Raw genomic sequence first — 20,908 nt, 5'->3', positions numbered from 1 at the left:
GAGACAGTTCCTGGCCTTAAAGCATTTGAATTATTTAAAGCAAAGCCTGGGAATTGGCCTGGAATCAATCTGGACCTAGAGAGAGTCCTAGTTGGTCTGTATTGCTAACGATATTACTCAGGTGTGTGTGTGTGTGTGTGTGTGTGTGTGTACTTATTCACAGAGCATTAGTGAGCAGAGCAGGTGTGTTATGGTATGATCCTATTTGTGCTTATGCACACAATAATATATGAATGGAAATGTTTGTAAGGATATGCTCCAGAATGTTGATAGTGACTACCAGTCAGGATCGAGAGGTGAGGCATAAGCCTAGAGGAACTTTTGCTTATTATTTTATATATTTATAAATGGCTTAATTTTCAAGATGACTCTTACTATTGATATTTTTATAATTAGCAAAATGGAATACAGTCTTCCATTTTGAAGTGAAAAACAAGTAAACTCAATGTGTAAAGCAGCCTGGGTCTGTAATAAAGGTAGTTTGTGGCTAAAGAAAATATTACGGTCTGTGGACTAGTCACTCAGTACCAGATACTAGATAACTCAAATACAATCCCGGGCCTCAAGAAACAGACAGTCTGTTGTAGGGGCAAACAAATGAACAATCAACTATAATAGAATGTTATTAGCCTAGTGCAAAAAGAGCTGTATAGACAGAGCACTAGAACAGCACTGAGAAGCTGTGACAATGATACAAACGAGGGACGTTAGAAATAGTCCAGATTTAAACGTTCTACTTAAAATGTCGGTTATGATTTTTTAAATATATTTTTATGACTGAGTACTAACACCAATCATCAGGATGATTAACAAGAAATGAACTTTCCCTAGTAGCTTTGGAAAAGTCTTTTTTTTTTTTAAAAAAAAAACTGTCTCCAACGTGTCTTCCTATTGCACTGTCTCCAAGGATTGGTGTGAGAGGCAGAACAGGCTCAGTCCTACATCCCCCTCAGAGGGTGGGAATGACAGGTCCTAAAATACCACATTAGGTATAAAAAAGGTGAGAACAAGGTGAGAACAGGGAAGAACACAGTAAGATGGGGAAAAGGCAAACCTTGAACAACTGTGGGTAATGACTTGGAGCTTTCGCATTCTGAAGCCTGAGATTTACAGCCAGGAATACGAAAGATGCATTTAGCAAAACATGTGAAGCCGAGACCCCATTTAATATGACTCCAAACAGCTAGGGAATAGGCAAACCAGATGACTTTTAGGCCAATCATTCAGAAAAAAAGTGGCCATTAAACAGACAATCAATATGACTATTTTGCCCAGATCTCCTATCCGAAGCACGTGATGGTCTCCAATTCCTAGGAAATTAAGTTACTGAGCTGTTTGGAAGAATTCTCACTGTCACCTGTGAGCCGATTTTGAACTGGAATTGGGCTACTTCAAGTGAATTACTAGCTGCTCCAATCTCATAATTGTCTGTTCCTTTTGTAGACGTGATAGTAAACACACATTGACCTCATTCAATACACACACACACACACACACACACACACTTTACCAATGAGGAAGCTAAGAAGCAGAGAGGTTAAACAAATAGTCTGAAGCCAGTAGAGCCAGGAATTTGTTCAGACAGGGATTTCTACCCTGCAGCCCAGGTCCAGACCCCTTTCTTTTAACCATGAGGCTGCTTCTTGTAATTATAATGCTCTCTCCCACAAAAAGATTAGTAGATGTAGTTGCACTGGTTTTGTTTCTAAACCTCCCTACTCACAGATTGTATTTGTTTGCATAAATTGATCATACTGGCTCTTCCTCACTTAAAGTAAATTGCAGTTGAATTCCAAATCTGTTATACTCAAAGATTCATTTAGGAACTTTCAGAGTTTTTCTTTTTCATTGGTAGGAAGTGTTAACTTATAACATCACACATTCTTCTTCAGAGTTCAGCAGCATAGTGGGACTTTTCATATCCAACCAGGCGCCTGAAATGAAGGCTTTAAACGCCTGTGCGAGTGCTGTCGGGGAGTGTGGATGGTTCACGCTCTTTGCAGCTTTCTCACATGTGGGTGTAAATCAGAGTCCACGGCTCCGATCCTAAAGTCTCTTTCGGATAGAAATCACAGAAGGACCAACAGTGAAAGCGTGTCTTCACGGAAAGCTGCTATTAATGTACGCAAAACCTTTCTGAAACAAACAAGGAGACAATCACTGTCGTTTTTAAGTGACATTACATCATTTAAGAATGTAAAAAGACCTGAGCGCGGTAGAAAGTTGCTTGGAAAAGTTAAAATGTACAGATAACGTCTTTCCTCTTCCCGTTTTGACTGCGCCGTGTTTTCTGTGTCGGGTTTAATCTTTAGTCGGAAAACTCTTCCCTCCTCCCCACCCTCCTGGAAAGATCCTGGGATTTTAAATCGCCTTTCTGCATCTTCCTCTCCTCTCTCCACCATTACTCTTTCATTTAAACTTTCAAGATCCTCGATGCCCGTAGTAAACCTCCTTCCTTCCCATTCTCAGGAATCCTGTAGCTTCCGAACCGGGGAGAGTTTTTTTTCAAACGGAAAAGCAAGGAAAGAAGGAAGGGAACAGCTCCGGCGGCCGCGCGTTGGGAAAGCGCATTTTCGTTGCCTCGACCGGCGCGGCGTGGCCCTGCTGGGCTACCGTAGCCGGCCTCGCGCGGCCTCAGTTAGGGCGAGAAGCCGTGGTCGGCGGGACTTCCGTGTTGGCGGGATTCTGAACGCTGCCATGGCTCAGACCGTGCAGAACGTTACATTGTCGCTCACTCTGCCCATCACGTGCCACATCTGCTTGGGGAAGGTAATGGGTGATTCCGGGCACGGCTACGAATCGGGGTCGGGTGTGCAGTGGCCCGCCAGAGCCGAGGCCGGTCTCTGTGTGTGGCGGGGACGCGGCGCGAGGCGCCGGGCTGGTTGAGGACGCCGACCCGCGTTCTCCTTAGGCTGGGGAGGCCACGTCCCGGCCGACGGAGGGAGCGCGCCGCGATTCGTGTGGTCATCTCTGTGCCTTTCGGAGGAAGATGACAGCGGTCTGGGGTGTGGAGGGAGGGCGGCCTCACCCGGGCGACTCCGGCGTCGAAGGAGGCCTGGTCAGAAACGAATCCCAGCAATTTACGCCCCTGTGCATCCCCATCAAATCCTGAAAGCACGTTTCCTGGGAGCCTCGCTAAGGTTCCTTCGTCCTCTGCACAAACTAGAGTGTTTTGTTCTTGGGCCTCCAGTGCTGGTTGAAGAGTCTTTTCCATTTCCTGGATCATTTCCTTTACTTAACCTGGCGTTGGGAGTGGCTTTTGCTCTGGGTTCAGAATTTGAAAAATGAATAGTACGTGCCCCTGAATGACGTTTAGAATGAGAGATACGGTCTTTAATTCCAAGAACAGATCAGTCAGGAGGTAGAATACCGTCTTTTTGTGATGCAAGAGGTGCCTAAGGTGTTTGTGAAACTAGGTGGAGAAAGTAGTTCAGAATTAGAAACGGAGTTTTGAAGGTTCTAATGCATTTGTCTCCTCTTTCATTTCCGTTTGTGCCTCCCGTTCGGTTTAAGAAGAACATTTTGTTTTACTACGTAGGTCCAGAAAGGAGATTTTTTTTTCTCACGCTGAATTGTTTTTACGTTTATGGTGTGTTTGTGCGTGTGTTTACCGCCCCCCCCCCCACAGGCTTAGGACTGGGAAATGCAAACTTAATAGAGCAAACATTTGAGTGCCAGCCAATATGATCATTTGATCATCTGCTTTACGTCTATGTGAATTTCCTGAGTTCAAGAAGTAGTAGGAAGCCAGGCTTGGAAGAAACTGATAACTCATGATATCCATCAGAATGAAATGCCAAGGAAATAGCAGATGTGCTGTGAGAGGATATAGAGATGGCTTGATCCATTCTGACTGGCGAGATCAAGGATGGCCTGTGGAGGGTGGTTATTTGAGCTGGCACGTGCTACCACTGTCTGCATACATAGCTGAGAGGAGGGGAAGATGTTTCAATTTGCTACAGTCTACATTTGGCTCCTGTCTTGAAGTTCCCACAAGTTAAGTTCTGAGTGAATTCACTCCCAACAGTAGCCTGGTAAAGGGCTGATAAAATATCCTTCGGAAATAATTTTCACTTGTTTGTAGTTGTACACATTATATCTAGTTTCCATTAGTTCATAGACTGTCTCTTGCAGTTGTGTTGAAAATGTGTTTTGCCTGGTCGATTTTGCCTACCTATGCTTCCTGTATTTAACAAAACTGATAGCTAATAGAATATAGTGCTTTGCAGATTACAGAATGCTTTTGTATACATTTAATTATTTCATTTACCGCTCTCACCAGTGCTGTGAGATAGATAGGGCTAGTTTCCTCATTTTCCAAATAAGAAAACTAAGGCTTAGAGTCTCCAGCGTTTGAACCTCTGTTACCATTTGTGTCTTCAGTAAGTTACTTCCTAAAAACTCACTTGAACTCATGCATAACAGCAGACACTTTTGGTGTCTTTTTTCTGCCATGTACTGGTTAACTGTGTTCTAGAATTAAATGTGATTAATTAATTAAAGGTTAATGATTTGTAAATAGGCATTTGTTTATGTCTACTATGGAGGCAGAACGGCATAGTGGTTGAGGGCCCTGAGTACTGTGTTCTGACTAAGTTCTAATCTAGGTCTTGCACTTACTAGTTATACAACCTTGTAGACATTACTTAACCTCCCTCAGAGCAGTTTCCTTATCTGTACAATGGGATTGATAATAGTATTAACATTCATCCTTGTCTTTTGGGGAGGATTAAATGAAGTAATTCATATGCAGTGCTTAGCATGAAGCTTGGCACTTAATAAATGTTAACCTTTACTATGGACACTGAGGCAGACCCTCAAAATGAGGAAGCCAGCCTTTCCCAGTAAATGTTCTTCCCAGTTGCTTCATGAGACCAGTACACTCACTCAATGAAGATTTACATTCCCAACAGAGTGGGACCTGTTTGTCCAGGAAATTGCCACAGTACATCCAGAGGTTTTAGCTGGTTCCCTTTCCCTGTTGCCTTTTGTATAGTTACAGCAAATCTGATCTGCTTGTGCTACTCACCCTCCCGCACACAGCTGTATTTGTCGGGTACTGGAGGTGGCATGGCCTGGAGTAGCAGCGCGTTCCTAATGTTACTTCCATCTCCCCGACACACAGCATCTCCGGCCACCTCTGAGATCTGCCTTAAGGTCCTTCCTGACTAGCCCTCTTCTGTATAATCATCCTTTTGCTGCCCTCACCATTGGTACCGTATAGAATTAGCAGTCTTCATTTTTGATTTTTCCACAGAATTAGGGGCCATTATTCCTAGAGGTTTACTGTAAAAAAAAAAAAAAAAACAACCTTGCATATTACTTAAAGAAGATAGGGGTGGGAGAGATCTTAAATCTGAAGAGATAAGGTAGATGCTGGTTGGAATGGGGGTGGAGGTGGGGAAGAATGCGTGTGTGTGTGTGTGTGTGTGTGTGTGTGTGTGTGAGAGCAGTAGTGGAGATAGTCCAAGTAGGTAAGTGGTTAATGCTCTGTCTTTTGAATACAAATGTGCTTAAAATGGAAAAGTTTAAACATTTTGCATTTCCTACCTCTGACTCTACCTCCGTCTTAAAGATGGATTCTCTCTGCCCAATAATGTTTAGCAGCCTTGCCAATATTGTGAGTAAGAGCTCTGTGTGGCCTGAAGAAGTTGGGTACATCCTGTGGGACAATTTATATATAACCTTTTCTTGCCTATTCCTCTTTAATTTTTTTCCATGCCTTGGGCTAATAGGCCAGCAGGCCAAAGTACAGAAATGATCTAGCCCAGGATATCTGTTCAGTGACATTTGGTAATGCCTCCAGAATGCTACAGACCGGTTTATCTCTAGATAATTCCAGGCTTTTATCTCTTCGATTAGGATTCAAGCTACGAAACGAAACTGTTGCAGGTAATACTTTTATTGACCGAGTCAGCGTTTTTGCCGTGAGTGACAGCCAAATGTGGCCCACAGTTAGTTTTATCAAAGGACAAAGGAGGTTCTCAAGAGAAGTGCCAAGCAACTAGGCTTCTCATGCTGTTTAACATTAATATATCATATCCAGTTATTCCTCACTTGAGCACGAATCCAGTTTGGGGCACCATGCTTTAAGATAAATATAAATAAACTAGAGTATTTGAAATCATTTGGAAAGGAATTGAAATTGAGGTTGGAATATAGATGGAATGGAATAGTGTTGGAGTGAATGAACATGATAGCGAATCATTAAATAAAGTATTTTCATTTGGAAGGGAATCAAGCTTTGGGTAGCGCCACGATATTAAGATTTGTACTTAATATAATGCAAGCTTTCTGGCTGAAATAATCAGAAATGAGATCAGCTTTCTCAGGATGTGGAGTGTCCGTCTCTTGAAATGTCCAGTAATAGCATGGACTCTTTCTCACTAGGAACACTTTGGAAAAGAACCCTTCTTTCAGGGAGGACTTCTTGCTTTGCTTTCCACACATGCAGTTGATCTAAAATGTTGCAAAGGTAGGGCTAGAGACAAAGCCTTAGCAACGTAGCATCCTAACTCTAGGTTGACTAAATTCATTAATCAGTGTTCATTAGGGGCTGTTGATTGGCCAGCAAGCCATCCACCTCAGTACATTGAGCCCATGTTGGAGTCCTGATTGTCTCTCAGTTCCCAAGAGTAGATTTAAGAACCAGCCTTGTACATAATTGTCACAAGTAATTTGCTTTGGAAAAAAGTCATGTGGAGTATATAAGTTTTGCATTTTCTCTTTTCTAGATTAAAATAAGCTTGAAGAATGCAGACACTTTCAGAAAAGTATAACAATGTTGTGTCTTAACATGGAGTATAATAAAAATTAACTCAAAAAAGTGTTGATATATCCTAATAATTTTCAAGGTTGGCATATAATAGCTGACATATTTACTTCACAAATAAGATTCCAGTTTATCCTTAAGGCATTCTAGGTAGGGATAAAGGTGGGAGAGGGGAAATGTATTATCTCTCTTTTTATGTAGACAGAAGTGGGGACCCAGACCAGTAGGCCTTAAGTATAATAACTGAGTTCTCGGGATCACACAGTTTTAAAGTTCTAGGTCCTAAACTCTGGCCCAGAGCCAAAGATTTCTTGAAACATAGCAAGAGCAATCCAGGAATTTTATTTTTAAAAGTTTCCAAATTTCTAAGGTTGAGTAGGCGGGCCCCTAGTACAATCATTTCTACCTCAGCTTTGTTTTTCAGTCTTTCTAGGTCTCCACTAGTGAAACCCATAAAATTTTGACATAGGTGCCAGAAGGATATTCTTCGGAGAAGAAGGATTAGCTCTAGTCTCTAGTAAAGGTGACAAGAGCAGAGAGGTTGATTTTAAGTGAAATTGCCAGGCCAGTTGGTAAAGTTGATCTACTGCCTTTTCCCTCCAGCCACCTCCATCAGTACAGTAGCTCTGTTCTGCAGTCCCTACTGATCCTGGTGTCTTGATCCTTTCAGGCATGTGTCCTCTATTTCTTACTCCCAGGTTATTATTTACTAAACCTGCTCTAAGGAAGAAAGAACTATTTCTTAGTTGAAAGATCATTCAGTTTGCACGTGTAATGGTGGTTGGATGCTGACTCTGCCACTTAGAACCTGTATCATTATTTCCTTGAGTCTCAGTTTCTACAGCTGAAAATGAATTTGATACTATCAACCCCATTAGGTTGTTAGGGAAATTCATGTGAGTATCCCAGCCCAGTGGTTCTCAGTGGGATGGGAGTACATTTCGTTCCACAGAGACATTTAGCAATGTCTATTTCTGATTGTCTTGGGAGGGGGGGTGCTACTCACATATAGTGGATAGAGGCCAGGGATGCTGCTAGCTAAACATCCTACAATATACAGGACAGCCTCCCACAACGAAAACTTTTTGTTCCAAAATGTCAGTAGTGTCAAAGTTGGCAGACCCTGCCCTAAACCAATGTATAACTCCTATTAGGTAAGTCTAGAATGGATATTAATGGACAACACCTTTAGGCATGACTCCTCCCAGGTACGTTTGCTTTTTATGGAAGGGGTTTTGGTGGTAAAGTCTCTTAAAACTGAAACATCTTCAGATAAAAGAAACTACATAGTAGAATTATATATTATAGGGTTGATGTTTTTTGTACCTAGGACTGCTTCCTCAGGCCCATTCCAGTGAGAAGAGCCCACCTTTCATCCCTTACTTTGTCTTCTCTTCCTCCTCTTCCTCCTCCTCACCGGCCTCATGGGGCATTACCCTAGGATATCACCTCAACATGCTTACTCCAGATGAGTTTGGAATTGTACACGCCACTTAGCTTTGCCATTGTCTTCTTGCATTTTTATTTTGTAAGAGTGCTTACTGTGTTATTGCCACAGATCTCATTTGAGAGTAAATTGGATATAAAGTCTAATAACATAGGCAAATTATGACTATTTCTGTATCTTGAGAAGATCTTATTAAAGAAAATTATTTGTGTATGTGTTTTGGTGTTATATATAGCAGGATCTGGGCAGAGGAGATGGGTGGACAGGAATTGAAGGAGGGCTAGATTCTTTGTATTTTGCTTCTGTAGGTTACGGTCAAATAAATAACAAGTAATTTGTTTTAGTAGTTCTTTCTCCTTTATAGGTTTCTATTCTCCTAAGTACATTTAAACCATTGTCTAGAAATCATCATCTGATAAGTACGTGGTCCAAAGAATGAATTAGTCAACTGTTTCAAAATCCAACACAATGGCAATGATAATACCAGGTATTGAACAGTGAAAATGATTCTCCTTTGGGTGACATTGCCAATGGCTGTTAGCAGACAGAGCCAAGTAGTCTGCCTGTGGTTGTTCTTCTGTGTCATTTTGGCAGATTAAATGGAAAGGTTAAACTTCCACTTTTTCAAAATTTGGCAGTGGCCATTGACCTTTTGCTTCTTGAGATGCTTTTAGCAGCATTATCTCAGCCTTTTGTTTTAATACATCAAAATTCACTTCTATTAATCTTAGAGTATACATTGTATAAGTTGTTGTAGGTGGACATAAAGATGAACAGGACAGTGTCCCTGCCCCCAGGGAACCTGAAATCTAATAGGGAAGGCAGGATGTAAACAATCTTCCAAGTCCAGTGAACATTAAATCAATGCATAGGAAGTGCCCTTATAAGAATCAGACAAAGATCCAGTTAATTCTAAAAAGGATTAGTGAAGGCCTTACAGAAGAGGTAACCTTTGATTTCCATCTTAAAAGATGGGAAGGATTTTATTTTGATTGGGGAAGTTGGGAGGCCAGTAGAACATATTAAGCTAAAAAATGAGAGCCCAGTAAACAAGGAGACTCTATTATTCTTTCTGATGAACATTGGGTATATCTGTGTAGTTGAAGTATAGGTTTTGTCAAGTATTGAAATAGCAGATCAAAGATATGGCTATATAAGAACCAGATTCCATTGTTCTTTGGAAGCTGTACTTAAAACTATGAGCAGGGAAAAAAAAAAAACGTTGTTTTGCGGAAGAGCAGTGAGAGCTGCTGCTCCATATTTTAGATGGCTAGCTCTGGCATCGGTATGAAAGGTGGACAGTAGTGAACATGTGGAAGCAAGGAAGCTTAGGAGGAGGTCATTGCAATAGATTGGGTTAAGAGAATGAGAACCTGAAGTCGTTGAGGCGAAGGTGGAAAAGAAGTGATAGATGATAAGTAAAAGAACATCTAGAGGTAGGCTTGCCACATTTTGACTGTTTTGGGATACACTTTTTTTTTCCACGTTATAACATCTCTGAAATCTGGTTCTATTTTACAAGCGGTAGCATCTTGCAGTTGTAACTGGCAGCATTTTGCATTCTTTCTTTTTTGTTAGTGGTACATAATATATGGGTATATCTTAAAATCTCTGGCTTCTTAGACTGATATATGATACCAGCATTTGACGACTGATTGGATGGTGAGGATAAGTAAAAAGGGTGAGTCAGAGACAGCTCCGAGCACTCTAGCCTGAGTGGTGAGGTGGTGGTGCCAGTAACTTAGACAAGAAGTGCAGGACGGGGAGTGAGTGTGTGCAGGCCAGGTTTGGCTTTGGACATGTTATGGTTGGGTCAGCTTTAAGATGCCTACGTGGAGTTGGCTCCTGGGCACGTGGATATAGTCCTTTTCTCCTTTCCCCTCCCCTCCCCAGGGATTGCTATGTGGAAGTCTCTGTGCTTACATCTTTATATTATTAAATCTTAAGCAACATCTGAATGACAAGTTTACTAGGTTAAACCGTAGTTTTCAGAAGAGGAAACAGATGCCACTGTAACTAAAGGGTTAACCCAAGGTCAGACAGTTCAATAAGTAGCAGAGCTGAAGTCGGCCCCAGGTTTGTCTCTAGAAGCCTAAGCTCTGCCACTTACTAAGGTCCAGTTACAGAGGATTCTCAGGAACCGTTACCATAGAAAAGATGTTAACGCTATGTGATACATGAGATTGAGAGAGAAAATAGAACTTTGTCAGGTAAGGTGTCCCAGGACAAAACATGAGGGAAAGCAGCTGTGCCGCCTCCTGTACCTTGACCATGAGCATCTGCTTCTCTTCTCACCCTACCTACTCTTCAGTATTACTTCAGCCTTTTCAGGATCCATTGGTTGACTCTATGACTCTCTCAGTTTGTGCCATTCACATACTCAACAGTGTTTGGCAATCCAGCTCTGTACATAACCCTAGTAAATTTACTTTCTTACCTTTCAAAACAACTGCTTTATTGTCCTATTTTCTCACGTCGATATTCCCCCCTTCTTCTCACTTGCAGCTGGTAACCTCACCTCATATTTAATCACAAAGAATAAGCAGTTGGAACATGAGTTCCCTCATCTTTCCATCAACAGATCTTCCATCCACTTTGTTCTTGTACCCTCGATTTTCCCTTTTGTTAAAATGGAGGACAGATCCTCACTCTGTATAAGCCAAAATCTGCCCCCTTGTGCTTTGGATATCATTCCCCTCTTGACTTCTTAGGGACTTTGCTATCTATGGCTCTAATCCCTCCCCCTCTTCCTCCATCATTAATTAATATCCCCTTTTTACTGTGTCATTCCTGTTATCATTTCTTACGATGGCCATATTTTTATGCTCTCTTCTTTACAGCAAAATGTGAAAGAATTGCCTATTCCCTCTGGCAAGTTCCCCAATAAATTGAATTTTAAGTACTGTCCTAATAGCAATTACTTCATTCAACAAGCCTTTATTGAGTACCTGCTGTGTACTAGGCTATCTTCTAGGTACCAGGGATTCAGAAATGAATGAGACGAAAGAAGTTCTTGCTCTTACGGAGTTTCCAGTCTAAAAGGGGAGATAAATATAAATTTACAATAAATATGTAAACAAATAAGTAGAGAACTAACACAGCTTCTCTTCTATTTTCCCTCTGATAAAACAGCTACACACAGTCAGAACACCTACATCCTTAACCCTGAGCAGGCCACCTAGTATCTTCACACCTTGGTTTCCTTATTAGTAAAGTATATTTACTGTTTATCTCACAGGGTTATTGAGAGAGAGAGAGAATGCATGGAAAGCCCATTGTAAAATATAAGACAATATAAATGTAAAGTATTGTTATTTGTATTTGATTACACTGAGTCAAAGATTTGTGTATTTGGTGTATTTCAGTATTTCTGTCAGCATTGTTTGCTATTTAGATTGTAAACCACATGAGCGTATGTCATGTCTTTTAGGATTGTTGTAGCTTTCATGCCTCTGGTTTCGGGGACTTTCTAGTAAGGATCAGTGCTAAATTGTTGATTGCTATTGCTCTGTAATATAGTGGAATGACTTGAGGGAAGGATTTCAAGTATTGAATGTCATATGGGTGATTGGACTAAATAATCTTTAAAAAACCTTCTAATTCTGACATTTCGTGATCCAAAAATAGAATAGTTGAAGGAAAATTGCCCCAGCCTTAGTGGAACAAAATGCATCTTCTTTTTGGCAATAAGTGTGGTTTGGAACAAAATAAAATCATTTCATGACGTGTTCAAAGTTTCAGTCTCTATGACCAGATACCTAAGCTAGTATCTGTATTATACATGTGTAAGAAACAATGTGGTAGCACAAGCAGCGTTTTCATGAATCCTAGATATTATACTTCCTCTTAAAGCACCTACTGCTGTACTCTAGAGAAGAGATTTGCTCTAAGCTAAAACTATTGAGATTCTCATTATGACTGTTGCCCTGTACTAAAAGTAATGTTTCTTTTTTCAAAGGTACGCCAGCCTGTCATATGCATCAACAGCCATGTATTTTGTTCAATTTGTATCGATTTGTGGTTGAAGAATAATAGCCAATGTCCAGCCTGCAGAGTCCCCATCACTCCTGAAAATCCTTGCAAAGAGATTATTGGTAAGGGTCTATTTTATAAACACATAGAAATAGATTTGAAACAATCTTAAATAGTGTCTATTTGGAGGAAGACTGAAATAGACAATTTTCAGTGATGTTATTTTGCCAGTATCCTACTGGATGGATTGATCATTTGGCATAATCTGTAAGTGGAGCAACCGAGGAGCACAAAGCGCTATGAGAAGTCTCAGCCTCCTGGAGCTTTCATTCTGGTAGAGGCTGTGCATGTGGACCAAAATATTAATGGTTTAAAGCAGCAGATGCTAACAGCCAAAAGCAAACTAACAGAAAGGTCCACAGAGTTTAAACAGGGAAGTTCAGCTAGGAACATTGAGATGGGATCCATGACACAGGTGGCCTTTAAGATGGAGATTTAAGGATGGATAAGTTTTCAAATGGTAAAGATTAGGGAGGGCATTTCATCATGCAGGGGGAATAGCATGCACTACAGTTTAGAAGTAGTAAAGTAGGGCATGTTTTTGGAAATGATCAGTAGTCTAGTTTGGGTCTGACTGTTGAAATAAGACTGAAAATGTAAATTGAGACTTTATTTTTATTTTTTTTAACATCTTTATTGGCGTATAATTGCTTCACAATGGCATGTCAGTTTCTGCTTTATAACAAAGTGAATCAGCTATACATATACATATGTCCCTGTATCTCTTTCCTCTTGCATCTCCCTCCCTCCCACCCTCCCTATCCCACCCCTCTAGGTGGGAGGGAGGGAAAGCACCGAGCTGATCTCCCTGCGCTATGCGGCTGCTTCCCGCTAGCTATCTGTTTTACATTTGGTAGTGTATTAGTGCAGAGCATCTTGAGTGACAGACTAAATCGGGGAACTGCTGTGTGGGTGAGAAGGGCGAGGTGGGCATGATGGTCTGAGCAAGGGGATGGCACAACCCAAAATGTGTGTAAGGAGTATCACTCAGGGGATGTGTGCAGGCTGGGCTCCAGGGGAGAAACGGGACGTTGAGTAGGTCAGGTTGGACGCGCTTGCCCAGGTGAAGGAGAGTGTGATTCTGGATTAAGGGAATAAAAAAGAACATTCAGTCCTACAGTAGTGTAGGTAAGAGAGGGGATAAAACTTGAACTAGAAGATTCTTGAAAAATAAAGCATTTAAAGAGCTTTTTTAGTGTTATTTCTCTTCGATTGTTAAAATTAAATGATTTTTATTTGGTTTTGCTTTAGGAAGAATTGAAAGTGAATTCATGATAGCATGAATCATAGAAAAAAACCTTTCAGAAAACTTAAGAAGTCATTGTAATAGTCTTAAGTTAGGCAAAATGGACTTAACTAAAATTTTTATAATGGAAAGGAAGGTATATATGCTAGAACAAAAGAACAACCAGTGGAACTTTGGAACTAAGTGATCTGAAAGGGGAATCAGAGCTGGCTCCAAGGTTTCTTTCCTGAGTACCTGGGTGAAGTCTGATAGAGGAATATTTCTCTGCTGTGCTGGAAACTGGAGTGTTAACCTTAGCCTCTACTTTTCTACCTGCACTGACCTTTACCAGGAGTCAGGTCTTTCCTTGCGGAATATGAGTTTTGTTGATTAAAATAATTCGAATGTTTTTTCCCCAGCTTCTTTTCACATCCCTTCTCCCTCCTTTATTCATTCATACCTAAGTGATATTTCATAAATTCTCTCAAGTAAAATGGTTCATCCATCCTGCCATTTGGATAGAACATCCTGAAAAAGAATATCTGTAAACGCCTTTGCTATCATGATGCTAAGAAGTACAAAGAAGGTAACCACAGCATAAGTGAAGAGCTCTCAGGAAGAAAACATTTTGAGTGTGTTTGTGTGAGTTATTATGGGCATACAGTTAGTGCTGTGATTTATAATCCATCGTAACTGGGTTGTTAGAATCAGTGAAAAGACACATTAATCTTTTCAGTTGTGTAACCACATATGTTTGAGTGAATACATTGGTTATAATAATATATATCATAATATATGTATCATATGTGATATATACAGATAATAATATGTATTTGAGAATTATATCATGTACAGGTCATATTGATAATATATTATTCATACAACTTATTGGTTAGCTGTAAATATAGTCATTGATTTTATCATTAACAGTTGTCTGGTACTCAAAATTTGCAGTCGTCCAAATGTGATCATTAATAAAATATAGCCTTTGCCTTCATTGAGTTTAATATAATAAGATACATAGGTAAGTAAACACAACATGATATTTTATTGAAGGTATTTCTTATGGTGTTATTTATCTTTTCTCAGGATTAAAGTACAGAAGAGGCCTAGATGGCAGCCCACGTGGTTATAAGGAAAAGGGTAGAAATTAAGCTAGAGAACTATGTAGAACAATAAGAAAAGAGTTCATTTTAATTGTCATTCTACCCAAATCAGAATGAAAAGTTAGCTTTTTTTTTCCCTATAGGAGGAACAAGTGAAAGTGAACCTATACTAAGCCATACAGTCAGGAAGCACCTTCGGAAAACTAGACTTGAATTACTCCACAAAGAATATGAGGTAAATAATAATTAAAATGTTAAATGATGACAGCGTTGAATTCAAGGTAAAACTGAGCTATCAGTCCCTGGACTTCTTAGAGTAAGCATCTAATGAAATCTTATTTTAAATGCCAGTTTAAAAATATCTTATTTGATAAATTCTTTTTCTTTTTCCCTTTCCTATTTCAAATAGAGGAAAGGAACAGATGGAAACATTTCCTTTTTTCTTTCTTTTAATTTTAAATTTGTCCTCAACAGAAACATTGTTTTGTAAGTTACTCCCTCAAGAGGAAACTCCCTTGTAAAAGTCAGTCTTCCAGCCCCCACAAGGCATTGTGAATGGTCTGGCAAACAGGGACTATAACCATCATTCTGTTTTTGTTTCTACCTATAAATTCACTGCTAATTGTAAGTCTGATCAGTTCTGGTAAAGAAAATATACTTATGTCAGCTACCAGCAAAGAGATTTTGGTGTGAGATATGCTATTTCCTAATTCTTTTTTTCTTTTCCCATGTAAAACAGTGTTCTTTTTTTTTTTTTTTTTAATTTTTTGCGTTATGCGGGCCTCTCACTGTTGTGGCCTCTCCCCTTGCGGAGCGCAGGCTCCGGACGCACAGGCTCAGCGGCCATGGCTCACGGGCCCAGCCGCTCTGCGGCATGTGGGATCTTCCCAGACCGGGGCACGAACCCGTGTCCCCTGTATCGGCAGGCGGACTCTCAACCACTGCGCCACCAGGGAAGCCCTAGTGTTCTTTTTTAAAATAAAAATTGTGTATATTTAAGGTGTATAACATGTTTTGATATACATATACATGGTGAAGTGATTACATCAATCAAGCTAATTAACATAGCTGTCTCCTCACATAGTTACTTTGTGAGTGGGGTGAGAGTACCTGAAATCTACTCTCTTTGCAGATTTCCAGTATATAGTACAGTATTATTAACTATAGTCATCATGTTATACAGTAGATCTCTAGACTATCTCTATCGTGTATAACTGCAACTTAGCACCCCTTGAACCAGCTCCCTATTTCTCCCACCTCTCCATTTCCCCCACCTTGCACGCTTGGTAATCACTGTTTAACTCTGCTTCTATGTATTTGACTCTTTTAGATTCCACATATATGTGAGATCATGCAGTGGTTTTCTTCCTGTGAAGGTGATTTGACATGGTGATGGAATTTTTTCTAAATCAGCTTCATGTTAATGGAATACATATACTTTTGAATAAACATTAGGCCCAGTTGTCATTTTATATCGACTAAATGAGGGATATTATTGCTCTCTTCCTTTGACACAAAATATTTTTAAGTTATACTATGTAAATGGAAACTACTTCAGCTGCTTCAAAAATGTTTTGAAATAAAGTGGGACATAAATAAATGACTGAATAAATGTTCGTTCGTATATGTTTTCCTGTTTATATCTGTTTATTCATTAATATATTAATTCAAACAAGTAAAGCGATTTTCTTATTTTGTAATGCCATTTAACTTGAAATGTATTGTAATTTAAAATAGTAAATAGCACTATCTGTGTTAGCTCTGAAACGTATTCTTATTTACTTAATATTTATCACACTTAGATGCTAATCAAATTAATCCTTTAGAAGATCACTGGCATATTGAAATTTATTTTCTAACAATAGAATTTCTGACAATCTTAGTTTAAGATGAAATATCCATTATAGATGAATAAATTGTATCACAGAAAAGAGTTTTAGCCCCAAATGTTTAGTTACTGGATTTAAGGTAGCAAGCAGCTCCACATGGGGAAAACTAATACTTGGAATAGTCTTAGCAGTAATTAAAGATCCAGAATGTAGAAGAGTTAAAAATTAACTACAGGTACTATCCTGAAGTGAAAAGTGAAAGGACATGGTATGTGGTTTTACTCCTACTTCAAATATAGAAGCAAAAATATAGACATCAAACAAAACTATAAATCTTGATCAAAACTGTATTTTTAAATTCCCCTCAGTAAAGCAATTAAACATGCCTCAGAACTTTCTTCTGAGGAATCTACTTCCTTGTTGAATTCATGTGCCTTTTCGTGTTTTCTGGATATCTAAAATAGAATCAAAGATTCGACATTTTAATTTTTTTAAATCACAAACTATCACTGAATTAAAATAAAAGCAATGGAAATGCCTACTTTTTTTTTTTTAAAGAAGATGTTGGGGGTAGTTTTATTTATTTTTGCTGTGTTGGGTCTTCGTTTCTGTGCGAGGGCTTTCTCTAGTTGTGGCAAGTGGGGGCCACTCACTATCGCGGCCTCTCTTGTTGTGGAGCACAGGCTCCAGATGCACAGGCTCAGTAGTTGTGGCTCACGGACCTAGTTGCTCCGCGGCATGTGGGATCCTCCCAGACCAGGGCTCAAACCTGTGTCCCCTGCATTAGCAGGCAGATTCTCAACCACTGTGCCACCAGGGAAGCCCGGAAATGCCTATTTTTATCAGAGTCAAAATACATTTTGAGAATTTCAACTATATGTGACTTTCTGTCTGCAAAGCTATTCTGATGCATAAAGAATCTATGTATCTACAGAATTCTGAGTATAAAATTTAAAAGCACCTTGGCCTCACTCTAGCATATGTATGTGTTTAATGTCTCTGTCTACCTGATGGCTATGCAATGCTTTTTCAGGATGAAATAGATTGTCTACAGAAAGAGGTAGAAGAGCTTAAGAGTAAAAATCTCAGCTTGGAGTCACAGATCAAGACTATTCTGGATCCTTTAACCTTGATGCAGGGCAACCAAAATGAAGACAAACATCCAGTTTCAGATAATCCAAGTAAAATTGACCCAGAAACTGTAGCAGAGTGGAAGAAAAAACTTAGAACAGCTAATGAAATCTATGAAAAAGTGAAATATGATGTGGAAAAGTTGAAGGAGGTAAGTTGTGGTTGTTTTTAAAATTCTGTAGTATTTTAAGTACCTTCAAAAGTATAAGTCACCATATTATTTTGAGTCATCATTAGATGATTTGGGGGGAAAGGACAGAAATCCCTGGATGAGCATTTATAAGAAATAGGAAAACTTTTTCTCCTTAAATGTTATTAGCTGCCAAGAAATATCAGGTGGTTCCATTTGTGACTATAATTGGAGACTCTGTAGTGCCTCTATATGAGTTTGCATCTTCTTGTGGAAGAGTGACATCAATTTAAAGGATGTATTTCTATTCCTCTCATTGTGGTTTGGCTTAATTTTGTTTTTTAAGCTTATGTTAGTGACTTCCCTGTATGCATAAAGACAAACACCTGTCCATTTCCCTACCTATAAAATGAAAGGTTTAGACCATATCTTTTCTAGCACTACCATTCTCTGATTTTTTTAATATTGTAAAGAGTTAAAGGTTTAATGACTACTTCCAAGAGAGCTGTGAGTAGCTGCCTTGGACTACTCCATGAAAAAGAATATTTGGCTTGTGAGGCAGGTTCATTTTTTTCAATTATCTTCCATCCATACAACAAGATAAAGAAAGCATAGGTGAAAAGGGCAAACCTCTAGGATTTTCCAGTCTAGGAAAGGAGATGAGATCCATGCTATCAGCACTAGAGGTAATAATCAAGTGCTGTAGAGCTTTGCTGGCCAAAGGGACTAGCCTTCAGCTTGGCTTCAAATTTATCCACAGTGGAGTCTTGTGATGAATAGAGATGGTTTTGTGGTATCCAGGTCCACAACCACCCATTCAGCCTATGTGCATTCTCTTAAAATACTGTAACTGTGCTGAATTACTAAATCCTGCCTCCTGAAATCATTAATGCTCCATATGATATTTTAAAGATGTGCTACCACATACTGATCTTCAGTGAGGTTAAGTAGCAGAGAAGTATCTGCAACTTAGTGTGATTACTAAGTCAAATTGCATACCCACATGTAAAATAAATGCCATTCAGGCTCAGAAAAGGCCAAGATGAGACAAAGAAGGGAACTTAGTGCTTTTAGAGAAAAAAGAAACTACAGACATAATTGCACTGAGTTTGTTACAAGTTTAGGGGAAGTGTGTAATTTCTTTGGTTTTCGGTAGCCAACATTATTAGCATTTTGTCTAAGAGAAGAGGACATGAAAAGGAAATACAGCTGGGAAGTCACAGTATTTATCAATCAGCCATGTCCCCTTTAGCTTTTCTTCTTCCTGAACCATCAGTAAGTTCTGTAGGGTCTCTTATAGTTATTGAATTGCATTGAAATTTTTGGCAATAAACGTTTCTTAGAGCATGAAGATGTGTATGAAAACTTTACTCTGGGCTTATAAGGGTGGTATAGGGAAAAAAAAAGAGTGGTATAAGAGATGTATGTAAAAGAGAACTACATAAAATACAGTTTTTCTTTGTTCTTTTAAAGGTCACGTGTTAAATTCAATACCCAGAGCTACCCTGAGACCTCACAATTATCTGGGATATTTAATAAGCCCATTTTGGATGCCCAGTGAAGGTATTAGGTAGAATTAGGCAATAAGCTGGGACATAAATAAATTTTAAAACATGGACTGCAGAGGCAAACCTTGAATGTAAAGTACAAGATAATAACATACTGTAAATCAAATATAGGAGTACTAGACATTCAGAATAAAGGAATACCTAGAACGAGTGAAATGGACTTCTTAAAATTTTTTTGAATTTTTGAATTTTATCTTATTTATTTTTTTTATACAGCAGGTTCTTATTAGTCATCCATTTTATACACATCAGTGTATACATGTCAATCCCAATCACCCAATTCATCACACCCCCACCACCACCCCTCGCCACTTTCCCCCCTTGGTGTCCATACATTTATTCTCTACGTCTGTGTCTCTATTTCTGCCCTGCAAACTGGTTCATCTGTACCATTTTTCTAGCTTCCACATATATGCGTTAATATACGGTATTTGTTTTTCTCTTTCTGACTTACTTCACTCTGTATGACAGTCTCTAGGTCCCTCCACGTCTCTACAAATGACCCAATTTTGTTCCTTTTTATGGCTGAGTAATATTCCATTGTATATATGTACCACATCTTCTTTATTCATTCGTCTGTCGATGGGCATTTAGGTTACTTCCATGACCTGGCTATTGTAAATAGTGCTGCAGTGAACATTGGGGTGCATGTGTCTTCTTGAATTATGGTTTTCTCTGGGTATATACCCAGTAGTGGGATTGCTGGGTCGTATGGTAGTTCTCTTTTCAGTTTTTTAAGGAACCTCCATACTGTTCTCCATAGTGGCTATATCAGTTTACATTCCCACCAACAGTGCAAGAGGGTTCCCTTTTCTTAAGCATTTGTTGTTTGTAGATTTCTGATGATGCCCATTCTGACTGGTGTGAGGTGATACCTCGTAGTTTTGCTTTGCATTTCTCTAATAATTAGTGATATTGAGCAGCTTTTCATGTGCCTCTTGGCCATCTGTATGTCTTCTTTGGAGAAATGTCTATTTAGGTCTTCTGCCCATTTTTGGATTGGGTTGTTTGTTTCTTTAATATTGAGCTGCATGAGCTGTTTATATATTTTGGAGATTAATCCTTTGTCCGGTGATTCGTTTGCAAATATTTTCTCCCTTTCTGAGGGTTGTCTTTTTGTCTTGTTTATGGTTTCCTTTGCTGTGCAAAAGCTTTTAAGTTTCATTAGGTCCCACTTGTTTACTTTCGTTTTTATTTCCATTACTCTAGGCAGTGGATCAAAAAAGATCTTGCTGTGATTTATGTGAAAGTGTGTTCTTCCTATGTTTTCCTCTAAGAGTTTTATAGTGTCCGGGCTTACATTTAGGTCTCTAATCCATTTGGAGTTTATTTTTGTGTATAGTGTTAGGAAGTGTTCTAATTTCATTCTTTTACATGTAGCTATCCAGTTTTCCCAGCACCACTTATTGAAGAGACTGTCTTTTCTCCATTGTACATCCTTGCCTCCTTTGTCATAGATTAGTTGACCATAGGTGCCTGGGTTTACCTCTGGCCTTTCTATCTTGTTCCATTGATCTGTATTTCTGTTTTTGTGCCAGTACCATATTGTCTTGATTACTGTAGCATTGTAGTTTACTCTGAAGTCAGGGAGTCTGATTCCTCCAGCTCTGTCTTTTTTCCCTTGAGGGAAAAAAGTCTTGAAAAGTCTTGACACTGCTTTGGCTATTT

At 39.3% G+C, this 20,908-nt stretch overlaps 1 protein-coding gene across 2 annotated transcripts in view; it reads left to right on the top strand.

Moving 5' to 3' along the window:
* The first annotated feature begins 2,629 nt into the window (after window positions 1-2,629).
* The window catches only part of OBI1 (ORC ubiquitin ligase 1), a 45,546-nt gene continuing 27,267 nt past the window's right edge, over window positions 2,630-20,908 (top strand). The window contains exons 1-4 of one of the 2 annotated variants that reach the window (XM_081214464.1): window positions 2,630-2,769; window positions 12,178-12,313; window positions 14,726-14,817; window positions 17,445-17,693. In XM_081214464.1, coding sequence (XP_081070590.1) covers window positions 2,698-2,769; window positions 12,178-12,313; window positions 14,726-14,817; window positions 17,445-17,693 — 549 coding nt within the window. In that variant the 5' untranslated portion in view covers window positions 2,630-2,697. Of the gene's footprint in view, window positions 2,770-12,177; window positions 12,314-14,725; window positions 14,818-15,912; window positions 15,959-17,444; window positions 17,694-20,908 lie in introns of both variants that reach the window. The other variant, XM_081214463.1, reaches the window with a different exon arrangement.

The sequence above is a fragment of the Mesoplodon bidens genome (genome assembly GCF_964165515.1).
Source record: "Mesoplodon bidens genome assembly, chromosome: 17".
NCBI lineage: Eukaryota > Metazoa > Chordata > Mammalia > Artiodactyla > Ziphiidae > Mesoplodon > Mesoplodon bidens.
This window is presented reverse-complemented; position numbering and strand designations above follow the sequence as displayed.